This window comes from Poromitra crassiceps (genome assembly GCF_964638095.1).
Source record: "Poromitra crassiceps genome assembly, chromosome: 21".
Classification (NCBI taxonomy): Eukaryota; Metazoa; Chordata; class Actinopteri; order Beryciformes; family Melamphaidae; genus Poromitra; species Poromitra crassiceps.
The window spans coordinates 14,366,241-14,381,493 of record NC_139638.1 but is presented as its reverse complement, the minus strand read 5'-3'; the positions used below and the strand labels follow the sequence as shown (position 1 = coordinate 14,381,493).

Sequence of the window (15,253 nt, the reverse complement as noted above, 5' to 3'; positions counted from 1 at the left end):
AGCACAGTATGTCCTGACACTGACTGCTGAATATGAGATATTATGAGATATGAGATAATATGTGTGTCCATTCTAACATTATTGTAAAGCTTATGTTGAAATTGCCACGTTGTACTGTTGGCTTAAAGAGGAACTCAGACTAAATACAAACAAAGGTGTGGTGAGGTGACAGGTCTACCAATCTTGCTGTTTTTCACACTCACCCACTCTCTTTCTCTATCCAGCTACGCCTGAGTTACATCACCAGAGTGGCTCGGTCCTTGGACCTGTTAGCTCTGCAGCCATGCAACCCCCTACTCGGACTGGACCCCCAGGAGCCTCTGGCCCTCCCCCCTCTGGAGCAGGGCCCAATGCGTTCCGCAGGCCCAGGCCCCACAAGCATCCGGCAGCAGCAGCTCCTACCATGATGGGCCCTCTGCCCACTGCCCAGCCCATGACAGACCCTTTTGCTTTCGGTAGGCAAGCCCCACCACCTATGGCTGCAGGGGGTCAAGCCCCACCACATATGGCTGCAGGGGGTCTCCCAACGGCCCCCAATAGCAACCCTCCCACCATGCAGGCCCCGACCAACAGCGTATATCCCCAGGCGAGCCCAGGGCTGCCTCCACAACCACAACTACTGGACGGTGGTGGCGGTGCACAAGCTGCTCCTCCTGGTCTGCCCTCGTCCTCTGTACCAGGGGTGACCCTTTTCACCCCTCTGAACACAGCATCCCCTACTGTTTTCCCGGCACAGCTACCACCAGGATATGCATCATCAAATTCAGAACAGGGCTATTTTAATTCAAGAGAACAGCCCATGGCCACTGGGCCACCACCCATGGCCTCTGCCCTGTTGCCTGGTCAGACACTTTTCCACCAGGAACGCCAAAGAGAGCCTCCTCACCAGGCTCTGCCCTTCCAGCCAGTGCCTCCCACCTCTTCCTCGTCCCAGTGGGCCCCTGATCATGGAAGTCGTCCTCCCTCAGTTCAGAACTATTTCCAGCCCACTAGTGACCCTCCACCGCAGCCTTTTAACATACCTGTGCAGTCCCAGACATATCCTCCCCACACACCGTCACCCCATCACAACACCTCCACACCTCCAACACACCATGGACATCTCCAAATGCAGGCACCCCTTCCCCCCCAGAACCCTGAATGGGCCCCTAGCTCTCATTGGCCTGACCAAAATGCACCTCATCAACATAATTCCCACTTCCAAGCTCAGAGCTACTTCAGTCAGAGCTCAGCACCCCAGGACTCCTGGTTCAACCAACCCCCACAAGACTCGGGCTACCACCAAATGGGGACTGGCCTGGGCCCTGGTCCTGCCCAGGTCCGGCCTGATTCTGCCGGATCTCAACATATGGCTGCCGCTGCTGCTCCGGTGCCCGCCCAAGCCCCACCCCCATACTCACACGAGTCTGGTACTCTCTCAATGTTCTTCAAAGGCAACGATGTAGAGAACGAGGAAACACTGGCTGGAGAGGGAAAGAAGGCAGTGAATGGTATTCCTGGATCCTTCCAGGTTCACAGCATCCCGCAACCGCCACCACAAGCCCACCGTGGCCATGCAGATGTTCCTCTGGATTACCAAGGAGCCTCTCTGCAAGACAATGCACACATAGCCTACATGAACGATGGTAATTACACATCACCAGGACACATCCAGAAGCCATCTGATTCCCAATACGACCACGTGGAGAATTTGGAGTGTGTCCCAAACCAGGAAGTGTTACCCAGTGAAGCCCATGCCAGCCCTGCTGCTACTTCAGCCCATGGAGGAGACCACTTTGAGACGGGGCCTAACCTGGAGACTCCAGATTCTATCCCGAGACCAATGAGATCTGCCAGTGTGTCATCCAGCTACAGCAACGTGAGCCATGGAAGTGGTGGAACTGGCTCTCGTCGGCACCAGGGGCTCGTGGGCACCTTCATCCAGCAGGAAAGCCCTCGCCTCGCTGATGATGCTCACCTCTCCGCTGCCACCGGAGGCTACTTTGAGCAGATTGACACTTCCCCAGCTGGGGATTTGGGTGCCCACCAGAGCGCCCAGGAGCAGATGTATCACAGCCAGCCCCCCACACCCAGTCCTCCCAAACCAACTGGCATCTTCCAGGCCAGTGCTAACAGCTCTTTTGAACCTGTGCGCTCACACGGAGTCGGAGTGCGTCCTGCCGAAGTCGATAGGGCTAAAATGGTAGCAGAGGGTGGTGGGGATTCTATATCTGGCAATCTGGAGCAGCCTCCAGATAATCTGGAAAATATCTATGGCCCAGGACAAGCAGTGCTCGCTGCGGCTGCAGGTACGGTGCCTCACCTGGCGCACCCTGTCCCTCATTCTCACTCCCGGCCTTCATCACGCGCCTACGGGGCCAGTCGGCCTTGTGAGAGCCCTGCCACTACCCTCTGGGCTCAGAGTGATCCTTCTAGCCTGGGAGCTAGCATCCTCCTAGCACCTGCTGCTCCACCAGTTCTTGCCCCCTTACGAGAGCCCAGTGCTGATGTTATACAGCCGCCAGAAGATGTCCCTCTGGACCTACAGCCCCCCCTGAGAGCCCAGCCAACTCCACAGCACCACTCGGAGAACCTAGAGAACCCACCACAGGTGAGTGAGGGGGAGCACCTGGGCTATGCGTCTCTCCTGGTGTCTGACTCGCTCCACCAGCCTGTTTTGATTGCCCCTCCGGTTTCCAATTACAGTGTGATTCCTCCCACTGCCTTTGCTCCAGCAGCCTGTCAAAGTCTCTTTAGAGAAACCACCCCGCCTGTGAGACCACCTTCACAGGGGCAGGGTGCCGGTACCTCCCAGCCATCTCTATTAGCGCCTAATCAGAACCCGCTATTCACCCCTGGACCACCAATGATCTTGAGTTCTTCTGCCTCTAGTCAGAGCCCGCTCAATCTGGCTCGAGACAACCCAGAAGGGGCAAAATCAGAGATCACAACTCTGCCGTCGTCCAAACCAGCCCGTCCTCCTCTTTCAAGGGGCCAATCGTTGGGTGGAGCCAGCCACTCTGCTGTCCATGTTAATGCACAGGCCACACCTCCTGTGGGTGGAGCCATCCACTCTGCGGTCCATGTTAATGCACAGGCCACACCTCCTGTGGGTGGAGCCAGCCACTCTGCGGTCCATGTTAATGCACAGGCCACACCTCCTGTGGCTGCTGCTGCTGCTCCCGCCGCCGCCTCCAATCATAATCAGTCATCAAATTATGAACTGCTTGATTTCTCTATGCACCAATCACAGAACCCAATCCAAGCATCTGGCCATCCTTCCTCTCTACAGGGGTCTCCACAGGCTAGTAATGCCCCTGGATTCTATCTACAGGTCACCAAAGATGCTCAGCAGGGGGTGAGAGTGGAAGGGGAATCCCCTGTCTACCAGGCCCCACCTTCTTCATCTACCCCACAGGCATCAGCAGCACCCTCCCAAGTAGCTCCAAACACCCAGCAGCCACTGTTTGAGCCACCCAGGCCACTGTACTCTCAGCCTCCACCTCACTCTCAACCTCCACCTCACTCTCAACCTCCACTGTACTCTCAGCCTCCACCTCATTCTTCTCAGCCTCCACCTCATTCTTCTCAGCCTCCACCTCATTCTTCTCAGCCTCCACCTCATTCTTCTCAGCCTCCACCTCATTCTTCTCAGCCTCCACCTCATTCTTCTCAGCCTCCACTGCACTCTCAGCCTCCACCTCATTCTTCTCAGCCTCCACTGCACTCTCAGCCTCCACCTCATTCTTCTCAGCCTCCACTGCACTCTCAGCCTCCACCACTGGGACGAAGTGATGCTCCTCCAATTCCGCTTAGTGGAGCACCACCTTCTCATGGCCAGTATCCACCTCCAGCACCGGGGGCTGCCGGAGGAAATGTTCCCTCTTCCTATTCCTCTGCCGCTGCGTACCCCCCCGGGCCTCGGGGGCCAGTTCCTCCCGGGGCTCCCCAGCCAGTGCCTGCAGAGCCCCCTCGACCACCCTCCTCTGTGGGCAGCCAGCAGGGTTATGGCCCTACTCCTCCCGTGCAAGGGCAGATGTATGGAGGTTACTATGGAGGTGCCTATGGAGAATACACAGATAGCAGAGCGCCCTACCCTCCTGGACAGTACCCTCCTCCACCTGGGGATCCTAGAGCACAGCCATATTATCAGGTAGGTGAATACCCCCCCAATTTGCTGCTTTCTTTGTGATGATATGCAAATGTACATTGCAAAATGGATGGAAGTTTTTTATTGTGGGAAGGAGAGGATCCACTACCACTAAAGAATGTTCTTGTGTGATGTTTTGGCTAAAGCAGAAGATAGAAAATCCCTTATGGAAGTTTTTGCCCCCCAGGATGACCCATACAGGAGAGCAGATCCTTGGTATGGCAGATATGAAGGACCTAACCCAGCCTACCGCGATCCAAACTACCAGTACAGAGAGCCACAGCCTCAGCCTCAGCCACAGCCTCAGCCACAGCCTCAGCCACAGCCAGAACGAGCCAACTCCAGGCCCAGCTCCAGGCCCAGCTCCAGGGCCAGTCAGTACTCAGACAGACCCTCATCCAGGTCAGTGAAATGCTGCATCACTGTCTCACACACAGTATTCGTTACCTGGGTCGTTGGTCAGTCAGCACCCCCCCCCCCCCCCCCACATTGTTTTCATTTCAATTGTTAATTATTTGTTCATTAATTAAAAAAAATCAAATTATCTTCAGGGCCGATTTTGCCATTTTTCATCCACCTTTGTATCATTGCATTGTGGGTAATATGCAAATGAACAATGTTTGCCTTGCCTCCATGTTGCCTGTAACGCTCGCTGACAGAATCTCCTCCAGATGACATGTTTGAAATCATTTGGAGGAGCTTCATTTGGGGAAGACCCTTTATTTAACCCATTGATACCTGATGCAGCATTTGTGTGTGTATCCCTTTCGAGGTCTTAAAGGGATACACACACAAATGCTGCATCAGGTATCAATGGGTTAAGAGAAGGGATCTTGAGAACTGGGCAAGGAGAGATTCCGAAATTAAATATTGCTCAAATATGAAGTCATTGTCAGTCTTGAATTTGGTGTCAAATTTTGACAAAAAAGTGTCAAACCTGGCATACACCACTATCTCAAGTAGGCTTAGATCTGGTTCTTGTACTTCCTGTAAACCTCACCTCTCCACCCATACAGGCAAGGCTATCCTGACGACGTCCAGAGAGCCAACCGCAGTGCCTACGATGAATATTATGCAGATTACTACAAGAAACAGTATGAGTATGCAGGTACGAGCCACAGTCGTTTCTGTTGTCGTATAATTAATGTACAAAATGCATTTCTCTTTCCGTGCGTATGAATAGTTTGTATTACTCTGTTTCCCTCTTTGCATGTGTCTGCTGTGAAGGCTACAACCCTGCAACATATGACCCTCGCTACAGAGGATACTATGATCAGTCCTACTGGTACGATGAGGCCTATAGAGCTAGAGAGCCCTACTATAACCAACAGCCATATCCTGCTGCCAGGTACGCAGAGAAAACCTTTTGCACACATTCAGATAGCAAAGTATATATAAGACAAGACAATGCAGCAACGCAAATGCACCGCGTAAAGAGGAACTCACCCTCTCACCAAATTCTAATCTAATAATCACTCTTACATCAGTAGTCTGTGCCAGAGCCGTGTAGATAGAAGAGTCCCAACATCTCCGTTCACTCCAATGGACCAGTTTTTTACTCTCAAGAGTTCCAGGAAGTAAGGTCCTGGATTAAGCAGCACTGTCGAGTTGCCGCAAAATAGACAGTTTGTGTTGTACTCTGAAAGTTTTTTTTTTAAGAATCAAATTGTACATTATCAGCTTTACTCTAGCATTCAAAAGTAGCGCGAGACCCATTCCTGGCTGTTCATTGGCTAATGAGTCTCGCATTTTGGTGCTCCGCTGACGCCACTCTCTCTAGAGGACACTAGTCTGTGCTATTGACAGTGGGCTGAGCTGTATAAGAAAGCTGCTGCTGTTAACCCATTGATACCTGATGCAGCATTTGCGTGTATATCCCTCATTTGTGTGTGTATCCCTTTAAGACCGGTCTTAAAGGGATACACACACACAAATGCTGCATCAGGTATCAATGGGTTAATAGCAAATGTGCGGCTTATGATGGTGCATCTGTGTCCGCCTGAAAATAGGCTTTGAAGTTTAAGCTTATCTAATGTGTTGCAATCTAAGATGATCGTTACTTTCAGATTTGCAAGCGATTTGTGCAACTTTTCACACACTTTTCACATATTTCTCTTGCACATTTATATGCAATGCAAACAGATGTTTTGTAGCTGAATTGCTCTAAAAAATAATGCAGTGCTGTTGGCCTCTCTCAAAACACTGTACCTCTCTCAAAACACTACCTCTCTCAAAACACTGTACCTCTCTCAAAACACTGTACCTCCTAATAAACTCAACTCAACTAAACTAAACCCTTTGTGTTGTAAAGGAGAGAAGGCTACGATGACCAGTGGCGCTACTATCCTGGTTATGATGCCAGTTTCGATGATGACTATCGTCGTCGTGGCGACCAATACGGGGACGAGTTTGACCGGCGCAGCGTGCACAGCGAGCAGTCTGCCCACAGTCAGCACAGCTCCACCAGCCACCACAGCAGGAGAAGCAGCTTCAGCTCCCGATCACAACAGGTGGGCTTTGTTCTATACGTGTGTGATTTGACCTCTCCAGCTGTGCGTGTGGCGTGTGCATGCTAAAGCTGTGTTCACACCGAGATATTTATTTTTCTCTCTGTCGCTCGATTCAACCCTTTGGAATCGCTCTGTCGCCGTTTAAATCTCTTGTCAACAGGCACAATAATTGACGGACATCTGGGGGCTATAACGTTACGCAATGTCATGATATTTGTCCACTACGAGCCACCGTAGTTGTTTACAAGCTAAGCCTATCAGCGTGCTCCTAACACAAGCTCTATACCGGTAGTACAGACCTCACTTCATGTCAGCTGTCAGCCTGTCAATCAGCTGTCAATGTGGTTTGTTGCCACACAATAAACCAGCGGTTTGTTCCAAGCCAGTGTGATCCTTGACTCACTCTCACGCAGCCAATCAGCGTTGAACAGCGAGCGACTGATGCCAGCGAAATTTCGCTCGAGTTGGGATATTTCATCTCGGGCGACGAGCGAATTTCTCCCTATCGCTCTGTCTCTGTCGCTCAGACGCCCAGCGATTTTTCTCCCGGGCGAATATAAGCTCAATCGCTCGTTTGCATTGACTTTGTATGTAAACTCGATGCCAGCGAAAAACTTTAATAGGTCGGTGTGAACGCAGCTTAAGCGGACATTCAGACCAAAAGCGTTTTTGGAGCTGCCAGCGTCTTTCTGTAATTCATTCTCTATGTAAGGACGCGCTAAACGTGCTCCTCTTTTAATGAACGCACCTGGCATTTCAGCGCTGGTGGCGTCTGCTGTTTTTGGAGGAGCGCTGTGGCCGTTTTAAAGTTGAAAAAAGTTGAACATTAGAGGAAAAGCGCCCTGATCGTCTTTTTCACTCCACCTACCTTTTCTCCTCCCGAGGGATTTTCAACCTCAGCTGCTGCCAGAATTGGCAATAATCTGGCTTTCGTGTTGACAGTGAACAACATCAATCAGACAAAACTAGCTGGCTACCGTCCGTGTGGTCGTTGTGTTCTGATCTGTACTGCACGTCATTATGTCATTTGTTTATGTATTTTATATAATGTCTGATGATGCCACCTGTCCATTGTACAGAGCCAGGTGTACAGGAGCCAGCCTGACTTGGTGTCAGCGGTCTATGATGCCACGGGATCCACCCTGCCTGTGGACTACTCCTGTAGACAGTACCTAGACCAGACTGATGCCACCCAGAATTACAGCCAGTACCCCTATCCCTCCGAGTACACTGCAGACAGCACCTGGATCAGCCCTGAGCAACGTAAGACCTGACACCATCCTTCATACTGATGCCACTTTCTATTTAGTCATGCTCTAAAAGAGTTTGCCCTGTCCCCACCAGGTTTAGCTTTTTAGTTCAACCAGGTATTAATCAACTCTATTTTCCTCCTAGCGCCTCTTCGTCCCATGACCCCAGAGAAGTTCACCATGCCCCACCGTTGTGCTCGCTTTGGGCCTGGTGGTCATCTGGTCCAGGTTCTGCCCAATCTCCCCTCAGCTGGACAGCCTGCACTTGTTGCTGTCTACAACATGGAGGTAACATTTTGAACTGATAAAGCTCCAGCAGCTGATTGTGAGGATTTTGTGTTGTGACCAGATGCATTCACATTTCAGCCATTCAGCGTAAAGAAGAAGCTTAAATTCCTATGTCACCACAAGCAATCAAAAGTCTCTCGCTTTCTAAGCTAGAATAAGTCGAGACAACCTAGTGGTATTTTGACGCACTACACTTGCAAATAGACAAATTAAATAATACAAGTAAATAAAGGAAAGAAATATGTTTTTTTTTTAAGGGAAAGAGATATTTAACACTCCATTCTCCATAAACGTACCCCAGGGGGCGCTACAAACAGTTGAAAGCCTGAACACAATAGCTTTCCTCGTGTATCTCCTGCCTTTTCTGAGGAACTTACACATCTGACTTCAGGCAAGGCAGAGTAAAGCAACATGTGTTTGTGTCTGCAGACCATGCTGCAGGATACCCCTGAGCAGGCACAACTGCGATCCTTCCCTGGACCTCTTCTCAAGTAAGTCAGCCGCCATCTTTAGCTTCCACTCCCGAACCCATGATACTTTCCCAGGGTTCTGCATATTCTGCTCCAACCCAAAGCTCAGGTTCTGCATATTCTGCTCCAACCCAAAGCACAGGTTCTGCATATTCTGCTCCAACCCAAAGCACAGGTTCTGCATATTCTGCTCCAACCCAAAGCACAGGTTCTGCATGTTCTGCACCAACCCAAAGCACAGGTTCTGCATATTCTGCTCCAACCCAAAGCACAGGTTCTGCATATTCTGCTCCAACCCAAAGCACAGGTTCTGCATATTCTGCTCCAACCCAAAGCACAGGTTCTGCATATTCTGCTCCAACCCAAAGCACAGGTTCTGCATATTCTGCTCCAACCCAAAGCACAGGTTCTGCATGTTCTGCACCAACCCAAAGCACAGGTTCTGCATATTCTGCTCCAACCCAAAGCACAGGTTCTGCATATTCTGCACCAACCCAAAGCACAGGTTCTGCATATTCTGCTCCAACCCAAAGCACAGGTTCTGCATATTCTGCTCCAACCCAAAGCACAGGTTATGCATATTCTGCTCCAACCCAAAGCTCAGGCACAAACACTGAGTCCAATTACACTTACCTCTGTCATAATACCCCAATAGTTTTCCACTCCATATATAAGTATATAAGTGTATATATATATATATATATATATATATATATATATATATATGAAGAGTTCATTTGCAAAAACAGGTAAACGCCATTCTTAAAATGAACAAACATCTGTTTGATACTCCCTCGAGTGCACATAGAAAACATTATTGGGGTGATTTATGTGAAAATTATCAGATGAATATGTTTTAGTTATGATTGATAATAAAAATGTGTTCGTCTGATGAAGAGCATGTAGCTCGAAACGCGTTACAAATAAATCTGGAGAAAAGGAGCTCTGCGGTGTGCGAGTAGTTTTTATTATTTTTGTCTCATTGTTCTAGTTCAGCTCAGCACCTGCCCCAACTTTGGGTTTTGGATGTGCGTGTCTCCCTGCTTTTTCACTGATAATAACATTTTCCCAAAAATAAATAAATTACAGTATAAATACATCAATATATAAAATAAAATGATAAAAAATCCAAACGGAGATACCTGTTTTTGCAAATGAACTCTTCATATATACTGTATATATATATATTTAATTCCTGTTGTCCTGTCCATCAGGGAGGAGACCCACAAGGTGGATGTGATGAAGTTCTCCCAGCACAAAGCTCTGGAATGTTCCCGTAACAACGAGCTGTTGGACAGAGACTCTGCCTGCCTGCTTTGGGACTTCATTGTGCTGCTCTGTAGACAGAATGGGGTAAGACTGGGCAGATGGCAATGGGGGTCTGTGAGGCATGAAATTGAAAGTGGGTATGGGACTTATTTGTCATATTTGTCTTAAAACGTCTTTCTCGCTGTCTGTTTCTGAAGACTGTGGTGGGCACAGACATTGCTGACCTCTTGACTCTGTTTTCTCCAGACTGTGGTGGGCACAGACATTGCTGACCTCTTGACTCTGTTTTCTCCAGACTGGTGGGCACAGACATTGCTGACCTCTTGACTCTGTTTCTCCAGACTGTGGTGGGCACAGACATGCTGACCTCTTGACTCTGTTTTCTCCAGACTGGTGGGCACAGACATGCTGACCTCTTGACTCTGTTTTCTCCAGACTGTGGTGGGCACAGACATTGCTGACCTCTTGCTGAAGGAGCATCGCTCTGTCTGGTTACCGGGCAAGAGTCCCAATGAAGCCAACCTGATTGACTTTAACAACGAGCCACTGGCACGAGCGGAGGAGGAGCCGGGGGCGGGGCCACTGTCCCTCCTATCGGACACCTTCATGACCGTCCCAGAAAACGTGGGCAAGGAAACCGAACGCTTCAGAGAGCTGCTACTGTTTGGCCGCAAGAAGGTAAGAAATAGCTTGTTTACCTGGGCGGGAGTGATGTCGCCTGATTGGTTCTTGTTTATCTGGGCGGGAGTGATGTCGCCTGATTGGTTCTTGTTTATCTGGACGGGAGTGATGTCGCCTGATTGGTTCTTGTTTATCTGGGCGGGAGTGATGTCGCCTGATTGGTTCTTGTTTATCTGGACGGGAGTGATGTCGCCTGATTGGTTCTTCTTTATCTGGACGGAAGTGATGTCGCCTGATTGGTTCTTGTTTATCTGGACGGGAGTGATGTCGCCTGATTGGTTCTTGTTTATCTGGGCGGGAGTGATGTCGCCTGATTGGTTCTTGTTTATCTGGGCGGGAGTGATGTCGCCTGATTGGTTCTTGTTTATCTGGACGGGAGTGATGTCGCCTGATTGGTTCTTGTTTATCTGGACGGGAGTGATGTCGCCTGATTGGTTCTTGTTTATCTGGACGGGAGTGATGTCGCCTGATTGGTTCTTGTTTATCTGGACGGGAGTGATGTCGCCTGATTGGTTCTTGTTTACCTGGGCGGGAGTGATGTCGCCTGATTGGTTCTTGTTTATCTGGGCGGGAGTGATGTCGCCTGATTGGTTCTTGTTTATCTGGGCGGGAGTGATGTCGCCTGATTGGTTCTTGTTTATCTGGGCGGGAGTGATGTCGCCTGATTGGTTCTTGTTTATCTGGGTGGGAGTGATGTCGCCTGATTGGTTCTTGTTTATCTGGGTGGGAGTGATGTCGCCTGATTGGTTCTTGTTTATCTGGGCGGGAGTGATGTCGCCTGATTGGTTCTTGTTTATCTGGGTGGGAGTGATGTCGCCTGATTGGTTCTTGTTTATCTGGGCGGGAGTGATGTTGCCTGATTCTTATTCTGGAATATGTATGTGATGCACTTTGTGTGTGTGTAATAGGATGCACTGGAGGCAGCCATGAAGGGAGGTCTCTGGGGCCACGCCTTGCTTCTGGCCAGTAAGATGGACAACAGGACACATGCACGTGTTATGACCAGGTGGAGTGCAGCACTAAACACATATCATGTGACATGTAAACTTGTGTGTGCTTTTATCCTGTGATGACCTTTTCCACAGTGAAACATTATAAGAGCCATATTATGCTGCTTGTCTTTGTTAGGTTTGCCAACAGTTTGCCCATCAACGACCCTCTCCAGACGGTGTACCAGCTGATGTCAGGGCGCATGCCTGCATCAGCCACTGTACGTATGGCTTTGGTCTCTTCTCCTTCCTTATTTTCTCCACAGAAATGATGCTGAAGCTGTGTTCACACCGAGATATTTATTTTTCTCTCTGTCGCTCGATTCAACCCTTTGGAATCGCTCTGTCGCTCTGTTTAAATCGCTCGTCAACAGGCACAAGAATTGATGGACATCTGGGGGCTATAACGTTACGCAATATCATGATGTTTGTCCACTACGAGCCACCGTAGTTGTTTACAAGCTAAGCCTATCAGCGTGCTCCTAACGCGAGCTCTACCGGTAGTACAGACTTCACTTCATGTCAGCTGTCAGCCTGTCAATCAGCTGTCAATGCGATTTGTTGCCACACTAATAAACCAGTGGTTTGTTCCAAGCCAGTGTGATCCTTGACTCACTCTCACACGGCAGCCAATCAACGTTGAGCGGCGAGCGACTGATGCCAGCGTAATTTCGCTTGAGTTGGGATATTTCATCTGGGGCGACGAGCGAATTTTCTCGCTATCCCTTGTCTCTGTCGCTCGGACGCCCAGCGATTTTTCTCCCGGGCGAATATACGTGCAATCGCTCGTTTGCATTGACTTTGTATGTAAACTCGATGCCAGCGAAATACTTTAATAGGTCGGTGTGGACACAGCTTTACACTATACTTCTCCATCAAGATGTTAGTGCTGCAGATCTTTATCACCTTCTAAGTGTCTCTTAAAGATCTCTCTCCTCTTGGTGTCTCTAGTGCTGCGGAGAGGAGAAGTGGGGCGACTGGCGCCCTCACCTGGCCATGGTGCTGTCTAACCTCACACACACCCTGGACCTGGACACACGCACTATCACCACCATGGGCGACACTTTAGGTAGGAGCACATCAAAAAGACACCAGAGCCAAAATAGTGTTTGCATTCTTCTTTACCACTTTCAACTCTTTCTATTCACCTTATGTAGCCCCGCCCACTTGACCCAGTTGTGTTATGACTTCCTGTTCAAAACACCGTCTGTTTTACCTGCTCACTAGTACCAAAGAACTTTTATGGAAAGAAATGGCAGCTCCATATTGCCCCATTGCAACATCAGCGCTCCCAGCAGCCTCCGCCATTTTTTATTTTTGGAAGCGTGACAGCGCCAAATGAACCTCGCAGTGGTCAGCTGCGGTAGCGCTGGCCCCTATAATCAGCCTCTCTAAACAGTAACTCAACGGGAGTTGAACCTCGGGTCCTTTTCATTAGCTATTTATCTTGAAAAAATTAAAACGAAAAATTTTGCTTAGTTTCCACAATATGGTTGTTGTTTTACATCCCTGCACTACACCACTTCAATCAAGATTTGCAGTACGCCCTGAAAAGATGTGAATCCCCGAAATTTAGAGTGTTCTCCCGTTGAGTTACTGTTTAGAGAGGCTGATTATAGGGGCCAGCGCTACCGCAGATGACCACTGCGAGGCGCATTCTGTTTCCAAAAATGGCCGGAGTGTCGTCTCTTTCCTTCCACGCTCTTTGCTAGTACTGTACTGTCACAGGAAGTGTCAACACAATAGGAAGTCACTGGCTGAGCCCTGTGTTGGAACATAAGGTGAATAGTGAGGCTGTGATTTCACAACAGCTAAGAGGGGTTTACGGCACACCGCGACGGGCCTCTTGGGGCTTATTGCTTTAATTTGAAAGCTACTGTAGCTTATTTCCTGTCACTGCAACAGGAACTAAGCGAGGGTCCATTTAGAACGTTGATGTTGTCAAGTTCAAACGCTCTATAGCCTCTAATCACATCCTGTTGTGTTGTGGCAGCTTCCAAGGGGCTGATTGATGCCGCCCACTTCTGTTACTTGATGGCCCAGGTTGGACTGGGCGTGTTCACCAAGAAGAGCACCAAGATGGTTCTGGTTGGCTCAAACCACAGGTTAGACAGACACACACACACACCCACACACACACACACACACACACACACACACACACACACACACACACACACACACCCCCACATATGAGCTTATCACTGTGTGTCTTCATTTCAGTTTGTCCTTCTGCCAATTTGCGACCAATGAAGCGATCCAGAGGACTGAGGCGTATGAGTATGCTCAGTCTCTGGGCTCCCAGTCCTGCTCACTGCCCAACTTCCAGGTACGTTCCTCCCTGCTCCTTACTGTCTTATGTCCTCCACATCAAACAAGAGAAACCTTTCATAGAGCATCTGTCACACAATACATCTGTTCATTTGGTGGTGTTCAGTGGTATGGTGTATTATAGGGCTTGAATATTTCCTGCCAGGGCTCCCAGACTTCAACACATGCAAACTTCACAGATGATCCATGTTTGAAGTGAGCAAAACAATGTTCCTTTAAAACCTGCACGTGTTAGCGCCATGGTGCTGTGGAAGCTAACCTGCACGTGTTAGCGCCATGGTGCTGTGGAAGCTAACCTGCACGTGTTAGCGCCATGGTGCTGTGGAAGCTAACCTGCACGTGTTAGCGCCATGGTGCTGTGGAAGCTAACCTGCACGTGTTAGCGCCATGGTGCTGTGGAAGCTAACGGAGAATAGCTGAACAGCATATTGAATGGATGCCTTGCCTTAGCCCAGTGAGAACATCACTGGGCTGTTGGGGCCCTGTGCAGCAGCCTTAACAGCGCATAGCGTCATTCCTCTAAGCACTGCGTGCGTCTTGTAAAAAGCTTCCACACAAATGAATGAAACACCTGACGAAGAAGAGTCATTCAATTAGATTTGATTCCATTGGACAAACTTCAGAAGATTTATGTTGACGACTAAAGATCTGGCCGTGTCTTTAACTTAGCATTTCCTTATTCCAATGGCAGAGCACATAATGTTGTGGTATGTTCATGCCTGGTGATGCTAATAATAAGGAATACAACTGTTCTTTGCTCTTTATTCCCTTATTAGGTGTTCAAGTTGATCTATGCATGTCGCCTGGCTGAAGCCGGACTGAGCGGCCAGGCTTTCCACTACTGTGAAGTCATCTCCAACACTGTGCTCATGCAGCCGTCCTATCACTCCCCTATCTTCATTAGTCAGCTCATACAGGTACACAGAGCAGCTGTCCTATCACTCTATCTTCATTAGTCACTCATACAGGTACACAGAGCATCAGTCCTATCACTCCTCTATCTTCATTAGTCAGCTCATACAGGTACACAGAGCATCAGTCCTACCACTCCTCTATCTTCATTAGTCACTCATACAGGTACACAGAGCAGCTGTCCTATCACTCTATCTTCATTAGTCACTCATACAGGTACACAGAGCATCAGTCCTATCACTCCTCTATCTTCATTAGTCACTCATACAGGTACACAGAGCATCAGTCCTATCACTCCTCTATCTTCATTAGTCACTCATACAGATACACAGAGCATCAGTCCTATCACTCCTCTATCTTCATTAGTCACTCATACAGGTACACAGAGCATCAGTCCTATCACTCCTCTATCTTCATTAGTCAC

General features: G+C 49.1%; 1 protein-coding gene across 1 annotated transcript in view; it reads left to right on the top strand.

Moving 5' to 3' along the window:
- Positions 1–283: 283 nt before the first annotated feature.
- sec16a (SEC16 homolog A, endoplasmic reticulum export factor) overlaps positions 284–15,253 on the top strand; it is a gene marked incomplete at its 5' end in the record, with an annotated part of 29,475 nt that continues 14,505 nt past the window's right edge. The window contains 17 exons of the mRNA XM_083657734.1: positions 284–3,034; positions 3,131–4,132; positions 4,317–4,531; positions 5,146–5,237; positions 5,357–5,477; positions 6,441–6,639; positions 7,719–7,902; positions 8,035–8,177; positions 8,607–8,668; positions 9,862–10,000; positions 10,352–10,594; positions 11,506–11,603; positions 11,726–11,807; positions 12,538–12,655; positions 13,580–13,691; positions 13,810–13,915; positions 14,694–14,834. Coding sequence (XP_083513860.1) covers positions 284–3,034; positions 3,131–4,132; positions 4,317–4,531; positions 5,146–5,237; positions 5,357–5,477; positions 6,441–6,639; positions 7,719–7,902; positions 8,035–8,177; positions 8,607–8,668; positions 9,862–10,000; positions 10,352–10,594; positions 11,506–11,603; positions 11,726–11,807; positions 12,538–12,655; positions 13,580–13,691; positions 13,810–13,915; positions 14,694–14,834 — 5,808 coding nt within the window. The remainder of the gene's footprint in view (positions 3,035–3,130; positions 4,133–4,316; positions 4,532–5,145; positions 5,238–5,356; positions 5,478–6,440; positions 6,640–7,718; positions 7,903–8,034; positions 8,178–8,606; positions 8,669–9,861; positions 10,001–10,351; positions 10,595–11,505; positions 11,604–11,725; positions 11,808–12,537; positions 12,656–13,579; positions 13,692–13,809; positions 13,916–14,693; positions 14,835–15,253) is intronic.